General features: G+C 36.9%; 1 protein-coding gene and 1 pseudogene across 9 annotated transcripts in view; one reads left to right on the forward strand and one right to left on the reverse strand.

Moving 5' to 3' along the window:
• Positions 1 to 24,694, reverse strand: part of TUSC3 (tumor suppressor candidate 3) — a 231,473-nt gene that overhangs the window by 86,321 nt on the left and 120,458 nt on the right. For all 9 annotated transcript variants that reach the window (XR_007728365.1, XM_050802176.1, XM_050802174.1 and 6 more), the window contains one exon: positions 15,259 to 15,348. Coding sequence is in view for 8 of the 9 variants with exons in the window: in XM_050802176.1 (XP_050658133.1) it covers positions 15,259 to 15,348 (90 nt within the window). In the remaining variant the exon portion in view is untranslated. The remainder of the gene's footprint in view (positions 1 to 15,258; positions 15,349 to 24,694) is intronic.
• Positions 3,643 to 4,303, forward strand: LOC126961631 (clathrin light chain A-like; annotated as a pseudogene).

Here is a 24,694-nt window from a genome sequence, read left to right on the forward strand (position 1 = left end):
AATACATACACCAGCGACACTGTAAAGCAACCACACAAACAAGTTTACATAATAACCAGCTAACAGTACGATGACAGGACCAAATCCACACATATCAATATCAACCTTGAATATAAACAGGCTAAATGCCCCAATTAAAAGGCACAAAGTGGCCAGTTGAATAAAGAATCAAGAGCCAATGGTAAGTTGTCTTCAACAGATCCATCTCACACGCAATCACATCTGCAGGCTCAATGTGAAGAGATGGAGGAAAATCTACCAAGCAAATGGAAAACAGAAGAAAGCAGAGGTTGATATTCTAATTTCAGACAAAACAGTCTTTAAAGCAACAAAGACCAAGAAAGACAAGCCCTTTACATAGTGGCAAACGGCCCAATTTAACAGGAGGACCTAACTATCTTAAACATATATGCACCCAACAGAGGAACACACAGATTCATAAAACATGTTCTTAGAGACCTATGAAGAGACTGACATAACCACACAGTCCAATAGTGGAAAACTAGTAAGTTAAATTGACCACTAGCTAAAGTACTAAAGTAAGAGACAACATCCAAATAAACTCAATCAGAAATGACAAAGGGGGTGCTACCACTGACTCCACGGAAATATTAAAAAAAGCCCTCAGAAACTACTACAAATACCTCTATGCACACAAGCTAGAAAACCTAGAAGAAACAGATAAATTCCTGGAAACATACAACCTCCCATGATTGAACCAGGAAGAAGCTGAATCCCTGAACTGACCAACAGTAAGTTCTGAAACTGAGTAAGTAATAAAAAGCCTAACAACAAGAAAAAGCCCAGGACCAGATGGATTCAAAGTGAAATTCTACCAGATGTATAAAGAAGAGCTGCTACCATTCCCACTGAAACTACACCAAAAAATAAATACATAAATAAATAAATAAATAAAAAAGAGGGGTCTCCTCCAGAACCCATTCTATGAGGCTAGCATCATCCTGATACCAAAAACTGACAGAGTTACAACTAAACCAGAAAACATTAGGCCAACATTTTTTATGAACATGGACCAAAAAATCCTCAACAAATACTAGCAAACTAAATCCAGCAGTATATCAAAAAGTTAATCCACCATGATCAAGAAGTCTTTATCTCTGGGATGCAATGTTGGTTCAACATACACAAATCAATAAATGTGATGTACAACATAACAGAACTAATAAAACAAACCACATGTGCCAGGTGCGGTGGCTCACGCCTGTAATCCCAGCACTTTGGGAAGCCATGGCGGATGGATTACTTCAGGCCAAGAGTTCTAGACCAGCCTGGCCAACATGGTGAAACCCTGTCTCTACTAAAAATACAAAAATTAGCCAGGCATGGTGGCAAGCACCTGTAATCCCAGTTACTTGGGAGGCTGAGGCATGAGAATTGTTTGAACCCAAGAGGCAGAGGTTGCAGTGAATTAACATCATACCACTGCACTCCAGCCTAGGCAAGAGAGCGAGACTCTGTCTCAAAACAAAAACCAGAACCACCTGATCATCTGCATACATGAACGGCTTTCAAAAAAATTCAATATTCCTTCATGTTAAAAACCCTCAACAAACTAGACATTGAAGGAACATATTTCAAGAGCCCTCTAAGAAAAACCCACTGCCAACATCATAGTGAATGGGCAAAGCTGGAAACATTCCCCTTGAAAGGTGGAACAAGATGAAGATGCCTTCTCTTACCACTCCAATGTAACATGGTACTGTTAACTCCTAGCAAGAGAAATCCAGCAAGAAAACGAAATAAAAGGCATCAAAATAAAAAGAAAGGAAGCCAAATTATCTATGTTTGCGGACAATATAGCTCTATACCTAGAAAACCCCATAGTCTCTGTCCAAAAGCTCCTTGATCTGCTAAACAATTTCAGCAAAGTTTCAGGATAGTAAATCATGTAGAAAAATCAATAGCATTCCTATACACCAACAACATCCAAGGTGAAAGCCAAATTTAAGAATGCAATCCCATTCATAATTGCCACAAAAAGAATAAAATACTTAAGAATACAGATAACCAAGGAAGTAAAAGATCTCTGAAATATTTCATAATTGTAAAACACTGTTCAAAGAAATGAGAGATGATAGAAACAAATGGAAAAACATTCCATGTTCATGATTATGAAGAATCACTATAGTTAAAATGACCACATTGCCCAAAGCAATCCACAAATTCATTGATATTCCTATAAAACTACCAAGGACATTCTTCACAGAATTAGGAAAAAAAACTATTTTAAAATTCATATGGAACCAAAAATGGGCAAAGCTGGAAGCATTTGGCATTACCAGACTTCAAACTATACTGCAATGCTACAGTAACCATAACACCATTGTACTGGTACAAATATAGACACACAGACCAATGGAACAGAATGAGGAGCCTGGAAGTAATGCTGCAAACCTACAACTATCTGATCTTTGACAAACCTGACAAAAACAAACAATGGCGAAACGATTCCCTATTCAGTAAATGGTGCTGGGATAACTTGCTAGCCATATGCTGAGGATTGAAATTGGATCCCTTCCTTACACCCTACACAAAAATCAACTCAAGATGGATGAAATACTTAAACGTAAAACCAAAACTATAAAACCCCAGAAGATAACCCAGGAAATACCGTTCTGGAGATAGGATCTGGCAAAGATTTCACGATGAAGACGCTCAAAGCAACTGCAAGAAAGAGAAAAACTGACGAATGGGACATAATTAAACTAAAGAGTTTCTGCACACCAGAACAAGTTATCAACAGCATAAACAGACAACCTACAGGATAGGAGAAAGTGGTGGCAAATTATGCATCTGACAAAGGTCTAATATCCAGAATTTGTAAGAAAAATAAGCAAAAAAAACCTTCCCTTTAAAAGTGGGCAAAGGACATGAACTGACACTTTTCAAAAGCAGACAAACACCTGGCCCACAAGCATAAGAAGAAATGCTCAACATCGTTAATCATTACAGAAATGCAAATCAAAACCACAATGAGATGCTACCTCACACCAATCAGAATGGCTACTAAAAAGACAGACAATAATAGATTTTGGCGAGATGGTGGAAAAGAAGAAAGCTTATACACTGCTGGTGGGAGTGTAAATTAGTTCTGCCAATGTGGAAGGCAGTCTGGCGATTTCTCAAAGAACTTAAAACAGAATTAATTACCATTTGACCCAGCAATCCCATTATTGTGTATACACCCCAAAAAATGTAAGTTGTTCTACCATAAAGACACATAGACGTGTATGTGCATCACAACACTATTCATAGGAGCAAAGAAATGGAATTAACCTAAATGTTCATCAATGGTAGAACAGATAAAGACAATGTGGTGCATATACACATATATATATATACACGACTATTAAGCGGCCATAAAAAAGAATGAGATCATGTGCTTTGCAGAACATGAATGGAGTTGGATGCCATTATCCTAAGTGAACTAACACAGGAACAGAAAACCAAATAGAGCATGTTCTCACTTATAAGTGGATGGTAAACACTGAGTACATATAGACATAAAGAAAGGAACAACCTCTCCCAATTGGTACCACAACCCCGATTGCCAGGCATGGTGTCGGTGGATTGGTTACTTTGTCTCTTACCATTGGTGTCTGTGCCATTAAACTGCAAAACATGGCTGAGCAAGATCCATTCGGTGTCCCTGTTGGCACCCCTGGGGATCCTGTCCTGGGGAATGGAGTGGCCGGCACCAGTGAAGAAGACCCAGCAGTGGCCTTCTTGGCACAGCAAGAGAGCAAGACTACGGGTAGCAAGAACAACAAGGCCACCTTCGACATCCTGGATGGTGTCGCCCCCTGGCCCCAGCCACAAGGCAAACAGCTAGGGGTCCAGATGCTGTTGACGGAGTGATGATGGTGACTACCACCAGGAAATTAATGGTCCAAGAGACAATTATGCAGCTATTTCACAAGTGGATCGATTCTAATCACAGCCTGAAAATATTTGCAAATGGAAAGAAGAGAAAATGGAACGCTTAGAAGCACTTGCTGGCTATTCTCAGAAGCAAGAAGCAGAGTGGAAAGAAAACATGAAAAAGGAGCTGGAAGAGTGGTGTGCAAGACAAGACGAGCAGCTACAGAAAACAAAGGCAAACAACAAAGGGCAAAGGGCAGAAGATTTTGTAAATGACGTTGATGAGTCATCCCCCAGCACTGAGTGGCATCAAGTGGCCTGGCTGTGTGACTGTAACCCCAGGTCCAGCAAGCAGGCCGAAGAGGTCCCCCGCACACACTCAGTCCTCAGCTCCCTCGGGCAGGCACCCCTGGTGCACTGATGAACCGCCCTTGGAAACACTACATCTGCAGTATCTTCATCCTACCCAGTGAAGTTCTACAAAGTAACTGGATTAATTATGCTGAGTTCTTTTGGACCAAACTTTTTTGTGTTTAGAGCTGATTGTTGTTTGTGATTGCATGTTTCCTTCAACTGTGTTCTCCCTGGCATACAGAGAGGAGGGGGAAGGAGGAAATGGAAGGGAGGGAAGCCTCCTAACAGTAGCTTCAACCTGTGCTTTTGTGTATTATTCTGAGAATAAATTTCTATTTCCAACAAAAACAAAAAACAAAAGACAGAAACAACAGACACTAGGACCTACTTGAGGGTGAGGATCATAAAACTACCCATCAGGTACTATACTGATTACCTGGGCAGTGAAATAATCTGTACATCAAACCCCTGTGACATACAGTTTAGCTATATAACAGCACGTGTACCCTTGAACCTAAAAGTTAAAAACAAAGAATACTAAGTGTTAGTTTTTGAATGTTCATCTCATGTAAGGCTACGAAAAACTTACTAAAATCATAGACTAGCATGATATGGAATCAAAACCTAATGACGCTTGATAAACATGCATTGAAAAGAATTTTTCTGAGTTATTGAAATGTACATCTTGTTTTGAAATTGTAGAGTTATAAATGAAAAATGTTTTTTTAATCCTGAATGTACATAATTATGAATTATCTTTAATATAATTATACTTAACTTCATTGATGTGAAAATAATTTCTTTTTTTTTTTAAGACCATAGGACTCTTTCCAATGTACTACACAATTTACCTAACAGGAAAAAATTTAAAGAATATGAAAAAGTTAACAAGTAGTTTATCCCTTTCTCTGTGGGAGCACTGATTCTGTCTTTTTGTTCTTACACTTTCTCCTCTGATGTAGTATTTCTTCTTGATACTCAGAGAATAATGAACTATATGAGATGAAGTTTGACATATTAAGACACATTCGCATTATGTAGTTCTATAATCCTACTGTGCATGTGGTTTTAATTACAAACAAATGTTAGCAGAGAAAACAATTTTTTTCTGATCCACTTAACATTTTGAAAGGCTAAAGATATAATTTGAGATCCTATTTGCAAAGAAAGATTTATTTATCTATGCAATATCGTTAATTTAGTATCTACCATGTGTGAATGCTTTGTTATGAAGTAAGGGTACAATTCACATGGTTCTTCATTGTAATTAATTGCCAGGATCATAGGTAGGTAGCAACAATTGAAGGGAGGTAATAAGAGCAGTCTGGGCTGGCAATCAAGATGCAGTCAGATGTTAGGATAAAGAATGCATATAGTTTAGTTTAAATGGTGACACTAAAAATTAAAACCAGGTGGAAAGAAGGAATGAAGAGGCAGACACAAATATGAAAAAATAAAAAGGAATATAAAGATAAGGCAGAGTTTGTAAGAGATCAGATGCAGTGTCACAGCCATAAAATGACCATGGTGCTGAGGCAAAATTCTAAAACAATTCCAGTCTCAAATATCATGCAACTCAATAAGAAGTGAAGCTCTGAAGACTGAGACTTTAGGCTAACCGATATCATATTATGTATCCCCACTAGAAAATGAGCTGCATGATACATCTGTACTACTAGTGCAAACAGAGTACATAACAGATACGTTAGGTGGATAGAAAAATAAAGGCATAAATAAATAAAAGGGAAGAATCTCAATTCCAAATACTACCACCAAGATTTCTGTATATCCTTAACGTGTGTCAATTACTCTTGCTGGGCTTTTTGGTTTAGGATAATGTTAACATTCTCTTTCCTGGTGATATGAAGACTGTAATAAAGCTACTGAATGCCCTTTGTAAATATTTCTGTTGAAAGCATTACATTTAATCTAAATCAGTCTATATGATTTTTAACTTTTTAAAAAAATGGGATGATAGCATCCTTAATGGCTCTCAAAAACCTAGCATATACAAAATCCCTGAGGCATGAAAGTGAAAAAAGTTGGATAAAGTATAATATGGTTGCCTAAGAAATAGGAAAAAAATGCCTCAATGATAAATTTTAGACTACATCAGCAGGTCATTTTGCAATAAAATGTTCTGCATGTGCATGTAGAATATAACACTCAGTTTTACTCACAACTGAATTATAATGCAGTCAAAATTTTTGGACTATATCTGGCAAACCCAGAGAAATTCTTGTCAAGCAGTAGCTAAAATCCCAATCTTGAAAGTAACGCATTTGTTCATGGTGGGAGTTACAGCCTACGCATAAGCTTTATTTCGTCAAGTGCATATTGTTAAAAGATTATTGCTTTTTTAACAACAGAAATTGTTTCTATGCCCTATGTAACCATACGTTTGTATAGTCTCCCTTTAGTTACACAATAATGACTGCTTTTGTGTTGACTTTCATGCTGTTCAGTGGACCATTAGTACTTGACTTGTGCCATTACATAGTATCTTAATAGTGACAAACAAATAAACTTGCAAATCAGCACAGCACCACACTGCCTGCACTATTAATTTTCTTTATATTCTCTGTGTTCATTTACATTTAAGTTCAATGAAGAAACACTTTGTCAATGATCTTCAGGTTTTCCTAGACATGTTTGATTTCACAATTAACATGAAAATGTGAGCGGAGTCACTAGCCTTACAAATACCACTAATTTTTCAAAAAAAAACAAAGAACTAAAAGAACACCCAGCAAAATACTCCTGTCTTTTATTAAGCTTGTCAGGCCCAATTTGCTCACTGCAGTTGGAAAATTCAGCTATTAAAGATAGAATCAGAATATCAGAGCTGATACAGGTCTGTTATACACTGATTCTGTTGATTGCCACAAACTATGTGCCATTCTAAACAGTGTTTTCCCCAAATGTACACTGTTGATGTTGAGGTCAATGTGCAGTAGAAATAAATGGCTCAGAGGACTGCAGTGAACACCACTTCTGAAAAATACAATTCAAAACAAAGGCCCTGTTGACATAGCATCAATAATAAACTTTCTGATAAGGGAACAAATTATCTATCCATCTGTTTAAGAATTTTTTAAATCTTCAAGATGTCTAACTAGAAACAGCTGGGAACTGTCTATTCCACCAAGCGGAACCAAAATATCAAATAAACCATCACACTCTGAATAAAGATTTTGTGAGAAAGCATCAGGTCAACAGAGAGGAGATGGACATTGTGATTAAAGAGGGAGGAAGCTAGGAGGCCACTCAGAGTCGCTGGGCACTAGGACCGGCCCCCTGTACTGAACCAGACCTGAAGAAGCAGTGAGTGAAGGAACTTCGGCACCACACTCCCACCACATACCTCTGGGATCCCAGCTACAGGTTTCCCAAGACCCCCAAAGACCTCTGAACTGGCAGGGAAGCCACCCAGAGAACAGGCAGAAGCACAGCTCAAACTTGCATACATCCCCAAATGTTTCACTGTGCAGTGCAGCTGCAGCAAAATGTGGGACCATAGGTGTCCATGCCCCAAGGCTTGCCATGCTGTACTGAGTGGCTGCAGCTCCTGCTGTCTGCTAGGCTGGAAGAGAGCAGAGCCACCATTGCTACAGGGCTGGGGGGCATCTGATCCATGTAACCCCGTGGCCTCTCCTAAGCCTGCCTGCCTGAGTGATCTTGCAGAAGTGTGCCCACAGCACAGCCTCCATTGCCCCATCTGAGTGTTTTGCTGCAGGCCTAGGAGCAGTCTGCTCTCCTGCAGCACAGCTGGTGCCTGACATCCAGGGGCTAGAGAACAAACCCCTGAATCTGGTCCCAACTCCCCAGGACTTGACGACACCACCCAGGGATACCAAGCTGAGATCTGTGGCCTTAGCTTGAGTGGGGAAGCAGCCCTCAGTCTCAGAACACAGAGAAGACTGTGGCATGGGCTCATGTGCTGACATCAGAGCTGGGCATCCTCCCTTCCATAAGACCAGTCCGGGATGAATGCAGCCTGACAGCCAGCTGCAGCTTCTTCCCCAAGGAGTCCCAAGGCATCAAATGTCTAGAACAGTTATCTGGGTGCAGAAGGCTTAGGACAAGCTTAGCCGGTTGGGCCTGCTCCTGGTGCAGACACTGGAGGGAGACCCACCAGGTCAGGAGAACTCAAGCTTGTTGGGCTGCCAGGTTGAAAATATACCAGTTGTACATATGGTTCCACTGCTGCCCTGGTCAGGATCCTCTGCCCTTCATCTGCTGCATCACCAGACCACCAGTGAACACACTCCACAACTCGCTCTGACTCACGCAAATACAGAGAAGAGTGGGTTTCCAACGAGTTGTGACTCTCCTGGACTGCTCTACAGGAGGCAGAAGCATAGCCCATTAGAGCCCACCCCCTACCCACCCCCAGGGCAAGGAAAACATTGGAAAGGCACCAGTAGTTGAATGGGTTACCGCCAAAGCTCAGAAAGCAGAGAGGCAGTCATATCTCGCCCCCGCCTTCCCTCCCCAGAGCACTACTGTGGATGCAATGAAATACAATAGTGGAGAGCACAACTAAGATCCTATTTGCGTGCCCTTACCTCTTAAGTGTCATCCAGTGGACTGCACTCTGAATTACACCACCAAACAAAACCACATTGCTTCAACACTCAGAGCATGTGAAACCCACCACAGGAACCTATTTACAACCAAGGAAACCGTACAAAGTCTTGGCCCTATGAAAGCACTCAGAGACAAAGCCAACTGACTATACACACCATACACCATAGTCAAACTTTCAAGGAAAAAAGAATATAAAAATAAAAAGCCCCAACCAAACAACAGCAAATTCAAAAAGAAAAAGCAGCACCAGTTCTTTCTGAGAAGGAATCAGTGCAGGAAGTACAAGAATTGAAAAAGTTCGTCTTTTGTAATGTCCAAAGGATTGCACTAGCTCCCTAACAATCGATCCTAACCAGGATGAAATGTGTGAAATTAAAGATATAAATTCAGAAGCTGGATGGCAAAGAAGCTCAATGAGATCCAACAGGAAGTTGAAATCCCCTCCAAGCACGTCAGAAAAGCAATTCAAAATTTGAAAGACAACAAAGATATAGTAAGAAAGAAACAAACTAAACCTCTGGAATTGAGAAATCCACTACAGGAATTTCAAATTACAGTTGGAAGTCTTAACAATAGACTAGATCAAGCAGAAGAAACAATTTCAGAGCCTGAAGATCACTCCTTCAAATCAACCCAGTCAGATAAAGAAAAAATAATTTTAAAAAATGAACAAAGCCTCTGAGAAATAAGAGATTATGTAAAATAACCAAATCTATGACTCATTTTGCATTCTTAAGAGAAAGCAGAAAACTTGGAAAACATATTTGAGGATATAACCCACAAATATTTCCCCAATCTCGTTAGAGAAATGAATGTGCAAATAAAAAGAAATGCAGAGATTCCCTGCAAGAAACTACACAAGGTGACTGTCCCCAAGGCAAATAGTCATCAGCCTTTCCAAGGACAATGCAAAAGAAAAATCTTAAGGCAGCTAGAGAAAAGGGTCATATCACCTATGAAGGGAACTCCATCAGGCTAACATAGGAATTCCTGTCAGAAAACATACAAGCCAGAAGAGAGCGGGGCCAACTTTTAGAATTCTTAAAGAAACAAAATTCCAACCAAGAATTTCATCTCATGCCAAATAAGCTGATAAGTGAAAAAATAAAATCTTTCCCAGAGAATCAATCACTACGAGAATTCATTACCACAAGACTGGCTTTACAAGAGCTACTTAAGAAAGTTCTAAACATGGAAACAAAAGAATAATAGCTGCCACCACAGAAACACACATAAGCACATGGCCCAGAGACCCTATAACGCAACTACACAATCAAGACTAAAGGTTAACCAGCTAACACCACCACAACAGGAAGAAAACTTCGCATATCAGTATTAACGTTGAATGTAAACAGTCTACATGCTCCACTTAATAGACAGTGGAAAACTGCATTAAAATATGTTCCATCTCCAATAGATCCATTTCACATGTAACAATACTCATAGGCTCAAAGTAATGGATAAAGATCTAACACTCAAAAGAAAAACAAAACACAGCAGAGACTGTACTTATATGAGATAAAACTGACTTTAAATCAACAACAGTTAAAAAAGGACAAAGAAGGTAATTACATAATGATAAAGAGTTCATTCAGAAGACTTAAGTATCTTAAATATATATGCATCCAAAATTGGAGCACCTAGATTCATAAAACATTCATAAAAAATTTCTAGACTTACAAAAAGACTTGGATAGGCACACAACAATAGTGGGGGAATGTCGAGACCTCAATCACAGCATTAGACAGATAACTGAGGCAGAAAATTAACAAAGAAATTCTGAACTTAAATTAAATGCAATGGACTTAACTGACATCTACAGAATACTCTGCAAAACAACCACAGAAAAAACATTCTTCTTATCTTATCTGAACATGAAACATACTCAAAGATCAATCACATCCTTGGTCACAAAGTATTCAAAACAATCAAAATCATACCGAGCATATTCTCAGATCACAGTGGAATAAAAATAGAAATTAATTTCAAGAGGAAATCTCAAAAACACAAAATTACACAGTAACTAAACAACTTGCTCCTGAATGATTTTTGGGTAAATAACAAATTAAGGCAGAAAATAAAAAATTCTTTGAATCAAATGACAGCAAAGATACAACATACCAAAATCTTTAGGATACAGTAAAAGCAATGTTAAGAGAAATGTTTATAGTGTTTAAATACCTATATCAAGAAGACAGAAAAATCTCAACGATGTAACATCACATCTAGAGAAATTAGAAAAACAAGAAAAAACTAGCCCAAAAGGTAGCAGACAAAAATAAATAACTAAATTCAGAGCATAACTGAATGAAATTGAAGCCCAGAAATCTACATAAAGAATCAATGAAACCAAAAGTTGGTTCTTTGAAAGGATAAACAAGATCAAAAGACTATTGGCTAGATTAACAAAGAAGAAAAAGAAAAGATCCAAATAAGCACAATCAGAAATGACAAAGGTGACGTTACAACTGATGCCACAGAAATAAAAAAGATACTATATTGATACCTCATTGTACAAAAACTAGAAAATCTAGAGTAAATAGATAAATTCCTGGAAACATACACTCTTCCAAGACTGAACCAGGAACAAACCGAAACCCTGAACAGACAAATACTGACTTCCGAAATTGAATCAGTAATAAAAAACCTACTAACCAAAAAAAGCCCTGGACCAGATGTATTCAGATGAATTCTGTAAAATATATAAAGAAGAACTGGTACCAACCCTACTGAAACTACTCAGAAAAAAAAAAAAAACAAAGGAGGAATCCTCCCTAACACATTCTATGTAGCCAGCAGCACTGATACCAAAACCTGGCAAAGACACAACAACAAAAAATTATACACCAATATCACTAATGAACATAGATGTAAAAATCCTCAACAAAATATTATTATAGCAAACTGAATCCAACAGCACATTCAAAAGTTAACTCACTATAATCAAGGAGGTTTCATTTCTGGAATGCCAAGTTGGTTCAACATACACAAATCAATAAATGTAATATGCCACATAAACATATTTAAAAACAAAACCATACCATCATCACAATAGGCACAGAAAAAGCTTTCAATAATGTCCAGCATCTATTCGTGATAAAAATCCTCAAATGCATCAAAGGAATATACTTCAAAATCATAAGAGCCATCTAAGACAAACCCACAGGCAACATCATACCGAACAAGAGACAACAGCTGTAACCATTCTCCCTGAGAACTGGAACAAGACAAGTATGTCCACTCTCTGCTCCTATTCAGCATAGTACTGGAAGTCTTCATGAGAGCAATAAGGCAAGAAAAAGAAACAGAAGACATCCGTTTAGGAAAAGAATAAGTCAAAGTATCTCTTTTTGCAGACCATATGATTCTATATCTAGAAAACCCTAAAGACTCTAGCAAAAGGCTTGATAAACGATTTCAGTAAAGTTTCGGGATACAAAATCAATCTACAAAAATTAGTAGCATTTCTAAATAATGCTTGAGTTATTGAGATAACGTTCAAGCTGAGAATCAAATCAAGAACACATTCTTATTCACAACTGCCACACACACACACACATTACCTAGGCGTACATGTAACCAAAGAGGTGAAAGATCTCTATAAGGAGAGCTACAAAACATTGCTGAAAGAAATCACGGATGACACAAATAAAGGGAAAAACATCCCATGCTCATGGATTGGAAGGCTCACTATCATTAAAATGGCCATTCTGCCCAAAGCAATGTACAGGTTAAGTACCATTCCTCTCCATTTACCATGATTTTTCACAGAATTGGGAAAAAAAAAAAGCTATTCTAAAATTCATATGGAACCCAAACATAGCATAAATAGTCAAAGTAATCCTAAGCAAAAATGACAAAGCTAGAGGGATATTACCTAACATCAAACTATACTACAAAGCAACAGTAACCAAAACAGCATAGTATTGGTACAAAAATAGACATGCAGACCAATGCAACAAAACAGACAACCCAGAAGTAAAGTTACACATCTACAACCACCTGATCTTTGACAAAGTCTACACAAACAATGGGGAATAAACACCTATTCAATAAATGGTGCTGGGGTAAGTGGCTAGTCATATGCAAAAGAATGAAACTTGACTCCTAGCTTTCCATATATACAAAATTAACTCAAAATGGATTAAAGACTTAAAAATACCTAAAACTATAAAAATCCCAGATGAAAACCTAAGAAATATCCTTTTGTACACTGGTCTAGTCAAACATTTCATGACTAAGTCTTCAAGAGCAATCCAAATAAAACAAAAATTGACAAGTAGAACCTAATTATACTGAAGAGCTTCTACACAGCAAAAGAAACTATCAACAGAGTAAATTGACAACCTGCATAGGAGAAAATACAAACTATGCATCTGATGAAGGACTAATATCCAGAATCTATAAGGAACTTAAAAAACTTAAGTAAAAAATAAAGAACCCCATTAAAAAGTGGGCAAAGGATATGAACTGATACTTCTCAAAAGAAAACATACAAGTGGTCAATAAACATGAAAAAAAGGCTCATCAACACTAATCATCAGAGAAACGCAAATCAAAACTACAATGAGACACCACACAAGTCAGAATGGCTATTATAGAAAAGTCAAAAAAACACAGATGTTTGCAAGGCTGTGGAGAAAAGGGAATGCTTATACGCCACTGCTGGGAATGTAAATTAGTTCAGCCACTGTGGAAAGCAGTTTGGAGATCTTTCAAGGAACTAAAATGAGAACTGCCATTCTACCTAGCAATCTCATTACTGGGTATATACATAAAAGAAAATAAACAGTTCTACCAAAAAGACACAAGTACTTGTATGTTCACTGTAGCAGTATTCACAATAGCGAAGACATTAAATCAACCTAGGTGCTCATCCACAGTGAATTAAATAAAGAAAATATGGTACATATACACCAGGGAATACTATGCAGCCATTACAAACAACAAAATCACGTCCTCTGAATCAACATGAATGCAGCTGGAGTTGCAAATTCATGCAGAAACAGGAAAACAAATATTGTATGTTCTCACAAGTGGGAGCTAAACCTTGGGTGCATATGGACATATACATTAGAACAGATGCTAGGGACTCCAAAAAGAGGGAGTGAGGGAAGGAGGCCAAAATCTGAAAAACTTCCTATCTGTGTGATGGCCTCAGCAATGCCCAATCCTCAGCACCACACAATATACTCTTGTAACAACCTGCGCATGTACTCCATCAATCTAAAATTTTTAAAAAGACCTGTTAAAATGTGAAATAAAGATAAAATTTCTTATAGAGATAGATGTTCTTAAATATGCATATATTTTTATACTTTTTTCTGAAGGACTGTTTACAAGACATATGATACTGGCTTATAAATAAAACTATATTTAATTGATGAGACTTTTGTTGCTTTGTTTTCCAGAGCACAGCTTGAAATAAAACCAATACCAAATGTGTTTTTTTTCATGATTTTTGTCCTCTCCGTTGGAATCTACTAAAACAGAATAAACTAACCTAAGTTGTAGTAAATACAGTCTATGAGTAGTACACTGCCCATGTTTCTTTGCCCTTAATGCCTTAGTGTGTTCCAGCCTGACTTCCACCACCAGCACCTGCATTTCTTTGACTGGCTGGCTTTCTTTGACAGATGAAGTCCACCAGTGCTGGAGAAGTAATAACTCTGCCAAGAGAATAGCACTCAGCAAATGACTGATGAGATCTGGTGTATAAATACCTCAGCTCCCTCACCACTGTAGTAGGAAAATACGTACCTTTTCCAAAAGAAAAAGTAGAAAAAGTCAGAGAGAAAATGAAAAACTGTTCATCTTCACCACCCTAATACTGTCTCAAAGACAGTATGTTTCTATGTTGATTTATCACAGTATTTCCTACTCATGGAATGTAAGGAGAAGGCAACAAACTCAGTTATGTGAATTCAGTGGCAGTCACTAATGTGAACTCTGCTACTAATGTAACAGCACATCAATTTCACTTTTACTTCTGTGGCAAAGAGCTCCTAACATTCTAATACAATGACCACTAGGGTTTTTGACAATGTCGTAATTAATCTCTTCTGAAGAAAATTAAATTTACCATGGATGGGAGGGACACTGACTACAAACTGTTCCAATTTCCTCTAGTGCGGTTATATATTATTGCCATAGCAGTAGATAAACTTGAAAAAATAGTGTATGCACGTATATTTGATACGGTAGATACTAATTTTTAAAATCAACATTAAAGCGAACTTCATCCTTAAAAAAAGTAATATTGTGTGTGTGTGTGTGCGTATGTGTATATCTGACACAGGTAATAAATTAGAAAGAATATATATTTTGAATTACAAACAGCATATTTTCCTACTAAATACTAAACATAATTTCTTATTCCTGAATTAAGCTGGATTAAACTTCAGAATATTCATGCTTACAAATTATACTTACCACTTGTCCATTGTGTGGGTTCTTATGAGCATATGGAGGTCCACGGATATGGTTCCACATCTGGCCAGAAGTCATAGCAAAGACTATACACTGAAAAACAGGGTGCAATATATCAATATGTAAACCAAAGAATACCAGAATAATGCATTTCTAAAAGACAATGGTCATCAAGAAACTACCTTTTAAAAATCATATATCAGCTCACCCATTTAAAAAATTTTCACTTATTAACTATGTGACTTTGAGTAAGTTACTTATTCTCCCTACATCTCAGATTCCATATCTATAAAATTGGGATGCCAGCTCTGTTAAAGAAATATGTTAATGATTGCATCGGGTAACATATGTAAAGCATCTGACCTGGTGACAGGCAATCTGATATTATGTGCTCACCTGAGCCAGTGAGAAGCACAGATGACACGCTTGATGTTTTAGTGATATTTTAAAGGATATGATAATCATCTTCTATATCCTCTAAACATCATTCTTCTATTAGTTTGGATAACCAAAAGCCTACATTCTTGGATTATGGTACTTAAATCTCTGTTAAGTACCTAAATACTTTCAGCAAAGTGTACGACATAGTAAATTCAGAAGATGTTAAGAGATAGAAGATATCACAAAAAGACACAGCCAGGAATAACTCACAGAGATTATATACCTGCTGGACGTATCAGAAAAAACTGTATTTGGAAAACTAATATTGAAGATCAAGGCATTGCAGGGAGGGTGGGCAGAGAATGTATAAACCAGAAGTCACAGTTCAATCAGTGTAACTGAGATGTCAGAATGTTTTGTTTAAATCATAAAATATTTTTAAGTTAATGAAATGGGACTCCTTTAGACCAAATATGTTCTCTAGGTCAAAATGGTACCTGGACTTCCTGATGTCCTGTATCTTGCCCAATCACTCCTTACTTCAGCTTCCTGGCTCTGATAGGCATTTGTACCAAAAACAGTACCACCACCACCACTACCACAAACACCAAAGACAAGAATGAGCAACATATGACTGGGAGTCTAAATGTTCTAGGTTAGCACAATTTTTAAAGAAGAAAAGGATACAAAAGGGAAGAAGTAAAGTGGGGCAAATAAGAAACAATATCTAAACCCAGAAAATACATTTGGATTGTGTTTTCTGCTTGGCAGCCAAAGTGTTGCAACAGATAATGACACAGCTTTAGAGGGGTTAATCTGAAGCCCTTTCTGACTTTCTTGAGAATAACTCTGAAATTAACTCAGACTTGTTAAAAGCCAGATTTGTCTTACAGACTAAGCCTAGGTTGGAATATTTTCTGAGTCAGGATTTTATAAAATATTTTCACTTAAACTTGGTAAACAGACTAGATAGACTATTAAGCCCAGGGTGAGCACAGAGAGTGATTCCCCATCTAAAAACATCAATTAAAAATTTGAAATTGTTATATGAGAGAAATAAATTCTATATTTAATGTATAAGAGTATCATATCAGTAAATTTGGAGTATACATTAAAGTTGATTATTTATGCTATAAATATAACATAGTGTTTTAGGCAGACTATATTTTAAAATCCAGAAAAAGGAGCCAGACATGGTGGCATGTGCTTATAATCTCAACTACTCAGAAGACTGAGATGGGAGGATCCCTTGAGCTCAGGGTTTCAAACCCAGCCTGGGCAACAGAATGAGCCCTTAAAAAAAACTGCAGGCCAGGGACAGTGGCTCACACCTGTAATCCCAGCACTTTGGGAGGCTGAGGCAGGTGGATCATTTGAGCTCAAGAGTTTGAGACCAGTCTGGGCAACATGGCAAAACCATCTCTACAAAAAAAATAAATAAATAAAAATAAAAATAAAAAATTAGCCAGGCATGGTGGCGTGCACCTGTAGTCCCAGCTACTCAGGAGGCTGAGGTGAGAGGATCATCTGAGCTGGGAGGTCGAGACTGCAGTGAGCCATGATCATGTGACTGCATTCCAGCCTGGGCAACAGAGCAAGACCCTATCTTAAAAAAAAAAAAATCCAGGAAAAGATACATCTTGTGAGCAAAAACATTTATAGTATAAACAAATTACCTTTTGTTTTTAATAAACACTTGGTAATACTACAGTTTTATCTTTTTATGCCCTAACCCTTGTCACTAAAACAGCAACGGTAACTATGGTATATACCTTTGGTTTTGCTTTTATGTATATGTTCACTCCTTCTCTCCCTCCATTTACTGATTCCATAATATTCCAATACTGAATTACAAAAGCACATGGTGAAGTATGTATTTTAGAAAGGAGGCACTAATCACAGTTTGGAGAATAGACTGGAGACATCAGTTTGGAGGCTGATGCATAAATACGAGAGACTACTGTGGTCTACTTCATGATACAGGTAACAATTGAGAGAAGCAGACATACAGGGCAAATATTTAATAGGTGGAGTCAGTAAGTTTTGGTGATTGAGTGATGTGATAGAAAATAAGAGAATCAAAACTAACCCCACTGTTTCTGATATGACTGGAGCAGCAGAGTAGTATGGCCCAGTGAGATACAGAGTGACAGAAGCATGTAAGTGAAAGGGAAGCAGGTTACAAAGATCTGGAGTTCAGTTTTAAAATGACTGATTCTAATGTGCTTTCAAAACATTCACTTCAAAAAACCACTGAGATGTCTACGAGACACTTGCATATACTGTTTAATAACAGTCATCTAGGAAAAAGCTATAGATTTGGGGATTGTGAGCACATAGTTGGTTACTATAGTCATAGGAATGGATGAAGTTGTTCTAGGACAGTAGGTAGGGTGGGAGAAGAAAAGCAGGCATAGAAAATAATCCCATAAGCTGGTTCATGAACAGCTGCCCAGGAAACTGGGACGCACAAGTCAGAGAGTTAGAAAGAAAATGAAGAAAGCAGGTAAACTGGCTGAGCGTGGTGGCTCATACCTGTAATTCCAGCACTTTGGGAGAGTGAGGCAAGAGGATCGCTTGAGCCCAGGGGTGAGACCAGCTGGGCTAACATGGCAAAACCCTGTCTCTATAAAAAAAAAAACACAAAAATTTGTTGGGCATGGTGGCGTGCACCTGTAGTCTCAGCTACTCAGGAGGTTGAGGCAGGAGAATGACTTGAGCCCAGGAAGTGAAGGTTGCAGTGAGCCAAGATCATGTCACTGCACTCCAGCCTGGACATCTCCTAAAGGCAGGGGGAGGGGAAGGAAGGGGGGAGAGGCAGAGACAGAGAAAGAGAGAGAAACAGAGAGAAAGAGGAGGGAGAGAGAGGAGGGAGATGGAGGAGAGAGAGAGAGAGAGGTGGGGGGAGAGGGGAAGAAGGAGAGAGAGAGAATGAGAATATAAAAAGTCTTTCTTTGGCTATAAAAATATTTAACCAACTAAGATATTCACAAACAGGAGTATCTACCCAAGAACCTTCTATGCTCTTAAGACCTACCACTGGTATGTTTAAAGTACCTTGCCTAGAACTTTATTATAATAGTTGGGAATGGAGGCTTGTAAATTGTAATACTCAAGTTGCAGACGTATCTTCAGCACCTGTGCAACCTTGAGCAAGTCCATTGCTTTGGGCCTCAGTTTCCTATCTAAAACATTAGGATAATACTGGTATCAATCTTCCTAAACTGCAGGGGTTTTAAGTAGGTTAATCCATGTAGAGTACTTAAAAATTGCACATAATACACAACACATGCTCAATAAATATTATTATTATTCCAAAGCCCTCCACAATTTGCTCCCATACTCCTAAATGGCTCTATGTGCTAGCACGCCTTAACTGGCACTGCACTCTCCATTCAGGCCACTCTTCCTGCTTCCCCCTGCATCCATGATGGTAATGCCTGCATCCACATCTTGTTAATGCTATGTCAACCCAGTCAATCTTCTACTAAAACAGGGTTAACTCATGGCCCATAGATGGTTCTCCACAGAACCCTTCCAGTTTGTTTTATTTATTTAACAATTACTTACTGGAGTACTACTGTATACCAGACACTAGAGATGTAAGAATTAAGTAAAATCAAGAGGCTTCCCATCCTCAGCTAGAAATCTTGAATAAGTAGCATGTGCCCTGATATTTAAAAAAGATTCATTTATTCACTCAAGATACTATATATTTAAGAACTGATTTAGAAGCAGAGAATAAAGCGATGAACAAAAATATAAGATAGAAAACTGTCATCAAGAAGCTTACATTCTACACGGAGGAAAAGAGACAACAGCAGTAGCAATACTAGTTATGGTATGTCACAAGTTTAAAAAATCATCTTAATACATGATTTATTCAAGATGCCAGGAAATGGTTTAATAAAACAAAACCAGGTTCAAACCTGGAATAACATGCAGAATCATTTGAAGTAGTGACAAATGTATTTATTCATACAGCTCTGGCACTTTTCATAAGAAACAAGAAAACAGTAAGTAACATGCACTTCTAAAATGCAAAACAGCCTAGGTTTCAGTTTATCAAAATTCTTATAACTGATGCATCCTTTTTTGGTTGTGACAACTGACATGTCACCATTTCACTACTTTTAGCAATCTGGAAGTTTTAGTTTTGCAATTAATCTGACTAAAATATTTTTATTTAACTATATTCATACAAAAAAGGCATGATTCATAGTTATAGCTAGATTAATTTTCACAAAACAAACACATCCTTGCGACTAGCTTTGAAATCAAGCAAAGGAACGCTATCAGAAAGTCAGGAGCTCTCCCGTGTCTCTTCCTAATCATCATCTACATAACCTGCCCAAGGTAAGGAACATTTTCTGGAAAATTCTGTATCACAGAGTATGTAAGTACTCAGCTTTAATAGATATAACCAAATACATTTCTCAGGAGGTTGAATGAAATTTATATTCCACATAGCGGTACATGAGATATCCAGTTGATATCCATCTTCACCAATTATTGGTACTAGCTGTGTGCCTCTGTGTGTTTATTCTAGTTTTTCTGGTAGAGGCATGATAGTGTCACGTTGTCATTTTATTTGCATTTCCCTGATTAATAAGGTTGAATACCTTTTCACATGTTTACTGAAATTTGGACATTTTTGTAAAGTACCCAGCACGCCATTTACCTCTTTTAAAACTTGGTTGTCTTTTTCTTCTCGTTTTGTCAAGCTTTTTATATTTCTTGATACAAGTTCTTTGTTAAATGTATACATGGCAAATAGTCCTCACCAAAACATGAGGCCTGTCTTTCTTTTCATCTTATTAATCGTGTTTTTGACAAACAGAAGTTCTTAATTTTAATGTAGTTCAGTTTATCAATTACTGCTTCTATTATGGTTACCACTTCTTATGTTCTAAGAAATCTTTGCCCCCCCCACCAATTATGGAGATACATATCCATACTTTCTTCTAAAACTGCTAAATGTTCACATTTTACTTTTAGATTCATGATTCCTCTTGTGTATGGTGGGAAGTAAAAGCTGAAATTCATCTTTTTCCCATATGGATATCCAGTTGGCCCAGCAATATTTATCAAAAGTGCTATACTTACTCATTGCACTGTAAGGCCACTTTCGTTACAAATCAAGTGATTTTATAGTGTGAGTATGTTTCTGGACTATAGATTCTGTTCCAGATGGCTTTTTGTGAAATAAATACCATAAGGCTTAAATATTAAAGATCTATAATAATTGTTGATACCCGTAAGTGTAAGTTCTCCAGCATTATTCTTCTTTAATATTGTCTAAACTACTCTATTCATTACCCGCTGCTAAAATCTCACTGTCAATTTCCACACCAAAAAATCTGCAGAAATTCTGCTCAAGATCAAGTTGGGTATCTTTACAATGTTTAGTCTACCAATCCATTAACAGATTAACCTGCCATTTAAGTTTTTAAAAAATTTATTTGAATAAATTTTTCAGTTTTCAGTGTGCATATCTTTTATTAGATTGATTCAAGATTTTTTTTGATGCTATGACAAAAGATTTTTTAAAAACTTCTTTTATGATTCATTGTATGAATTATGATTTACTATGTATTCATTAACCTTACTGAATTTATGAATTAGATCTAATTTTTTTTCTATATACAAAATCAAATCATCTGCGAACAAGGGCAATTTTATTTTTACTGGGATGTGTGTAGGTTTTTTGTTTTGGTCTCAATGCACTGCTCAGGGTCCCAGTAAAATACTCAAGAACAGGCATCTTGTATTATTCCTTATCTCAGGAATTTCAATAAGTTGCCAAATACGACGTTTACTGTATTTTTTTTAAGTCAAAATAAGGAAATTTCCTTCTATTTTGCTTTTTCTCTTATTCCCACATAAGCACTGAACCTATTAAGTGCTGATATGCATATATCGAAGATGGTATTTTTTTCTGTTTAACTATTAGCGTAGAGAACTACACTGATAATTTTCATATAGTAAACCATCCTTGTATTAGTGAAATAACTTGACAACGTACTACCATTCTTATTTATTACTGTCTGTAATTTCTTTGTTTAGAATAAATGCATCTATATCCATGAGAAAGACTTGCCTATCAGTTTTCTATTTGTATATGTCCCTGTCAGATTTTAGAATCAAAGTTAGTCTTGCTTCAGAGAATAGAGGCATTTCCTCTTTATTTTATTCACAGAAAAGTTTACCTAAGATTAGTATTATTTCTTCTCAATTGTTTAGAAGAGTCATCATGGAATGAAAGTTTTCGCAATGGATTCAACTGCTTTAGCAATGGATTCAACTGTTTCAACAATGGATCTGATCCATACTGGAGTACGCAGACTTTCTCACTCTTCTCATGTTGGATTTGTTTACTGGTTTAAAGTTCAACTTCTTGACATTGTCAACCTTAATAGTGATGTGTAATCACCCTAATCTAATTGGGGAATGTACTGAGCCATGGCTGGATTATGGCCCCAACAAAGTTCTGTCTACATTTGATCTCAGCCAGTAAAGGTTTTCCAGCAAGAGACCAGTGGGTCCCAAATTGTAATTTCTAATTCACAAGACTGCAAAATACTCTAAGCTTTCCACTTGGGCATTTTATCCATTTACCACCAGCACACATCCTGAGACTTGAGACTTGTGAAGTTTCTACCAAAAACTCTGCTTATTTTTTTGCTTCTCCACAGAATCAGACACTCAGGTATCTAGTTTCATACAGCCTCGGAAATGGTTCTTTTTGAACTCTGGCTTCAGGACAAATGTGACACTAGACAATAATCCTGAAAGGAGCAAGAATAAAACAGCTACTCAGATATTTGTTGCAGTTAATTCAAAGAACACCTTCAAAGGTAGTGCTTTTGGAAGTATTTTGTTTTGTACAGTTGGGTTTTCTTTGAGAGTCACAAATACCACCACCTTGGGACACCAAGATTTTGGACATATGTTCATCAAAGCATTTGTATGTTACTGATGTACATATCTGATTGACCTTCCCCACTACACATGTAAGGTCCCTGTGGGCAGGGCTCATGTGCTAGTCTTTTTAACTTGTCTTATCTTTGTATCTCCACATGGTTCTTCACAGATTTTGATACATCGTAGCTTTCAAACTCTTGTTGAATGGTCAATAAATGAATAAACATGAAAAACATAGAAAAGGTAAATGCACTGAAACAAAGAATCACTATTCTAAGACTGATCAATATGTGAATATATAAGATTTCTAGAAGATAAATGTACTAGTCCCAGCCATGACCTACAATGCTCTAAGTAACAGTGAAAAAAAAACCATGTTTTACAACGTCCTTAAACCTATTTATTCATGTAACTTTCACTCACTCAACAAATAACACTTTCTACATGCGAGGTACAATTCAAAATGCTGTGGCTCCATGTGCAAAACAGATACCAATCCTTACACCTCACTGTAGTCGGAGAACACTTACTTTCATATAAGTCGGAGAACACTACATTTATATAACAGGCAAGCATTCAATAAACACAACTGAACACAACCATGTGTTATCTTTCTCACATCTAGAGGTTTCCACAGCCCTGTGGTGAGCTGAGAACACCACCGGCTCAAGGGACCCACCTTTAAGCGTCTATTGTCCTTGTTTTTCAAAACAAACTGCTCAGATCCCACAGTTCTCCAAAGGCTCAAGATGTTCACACTCACTTCAACTACAGCAACTTTGCTTTTAACTATTCTATACAGTGAACTTTCATAAGGGATTTGGTTTGGGGAAAACATTTCACATTGTATTTTAAAAAGAAAAATAATCATTATATGCTTTCAACACGTTGGGTTCATAATTATTTCACAGATTTCCACTATGCAGTTGATATAGCTTTACAAATCAAAAGTTTTCATTTTCTTCTGCAAAATACAAAATTTAAATAAGACCCCGAGCTAATCTGAAGGTATCTTCATCAGCTGAATATTAAAATAAACTGCTAGTGAAAGTGAAATTTTTAATGCTAACTATGCAGAAAATATGTAATATCTTATACACATTTTATACAATCCTTTGTGTATTCCATGTTTTTAAAAATATAAAAATGTTTTTAAGTAATTTAATGACATTATTTAATAAACAGGTGGTATAAATCAGCAGAGTAACAGCAGACATGCAAATCAGTGAATTTATACACTATGCATTTCTACTGTTCACAAGTGAATTATTTACTGTTGATTTTTTATAACTTGGTTTCAGTGTTAAACAGAAATACTATCATTATTTCTTTCATTTAAACTCAATCGATATACTGCATTCGTTACAGAAAAAAAAAATAAGGTGGGAAGTATCTTTACAGTCATTTCAGCAACAGCAACAAAAAAAAAGCTTAAGTCTTTAATTCCATGGAAAGGAAATTATGCATTGAGGATAACAATTTCAACAAGTATTTATAACCCCTATTCAGCTGGATTAAGGAGATGAGCCGTGCACGAAGTGTAGTAGATCCATGCATGGAACTTCGCAGTGAGGCTTATTCAATTGTGACTTTATATTAAGATAAGCAAAGACTCAGCCAACAACATTCAAATGCTAAAATCTATCCATATATGAGTAATTTTAAAATGTACTTTGAGTTACTGAGGCCAATGCTTCCTCTTACTACAGAAAATTAAGAATTAGATATATTAAGTATATCCTAAAAATATACAAATTCATTTAATTTTCTGTTTTCCTAACTCTACACAAATGGCTACACATAGAAATACCTGTTTGCAAAAACCATAACCAACTCCAAATGGCCAAATGACATAGTCGCCTGATGAGCAAAACTGTCTGGGGCCATCCAAAAACAACATTACTTTATTGAAAAAAATATTATCAGAAATTATTTGCTTCTCATTTTTAAAGAGAACAATATAAAGATCATATGTATATAATAAAAGTTATGTAATTTTATTCAAATAAATTTGGATGAAAAAAGACCCTTTTCTATCCCCATCTGAACTCAAAGTCATCTGTAGCTTTGAATGGTCACAAGAAATAAATTTCTACTGATAAATCACAATGAGTACATGCCAAAGTACCTTTCA

This window comes from Macaca thibetana, chromosome 8 (assembly GCF_024542745.1).
Source record: "Macaca thibetana thibetana isolate TM-01 chromosome 8, ASM2454274v1, whole genome shotgun sequence".
Lineage (NCBI taxonomy): Eukaryota > Metazoa > Chordata > Mammalia > Primates > Cercopithecidae > Macaca > Macaca thibetana.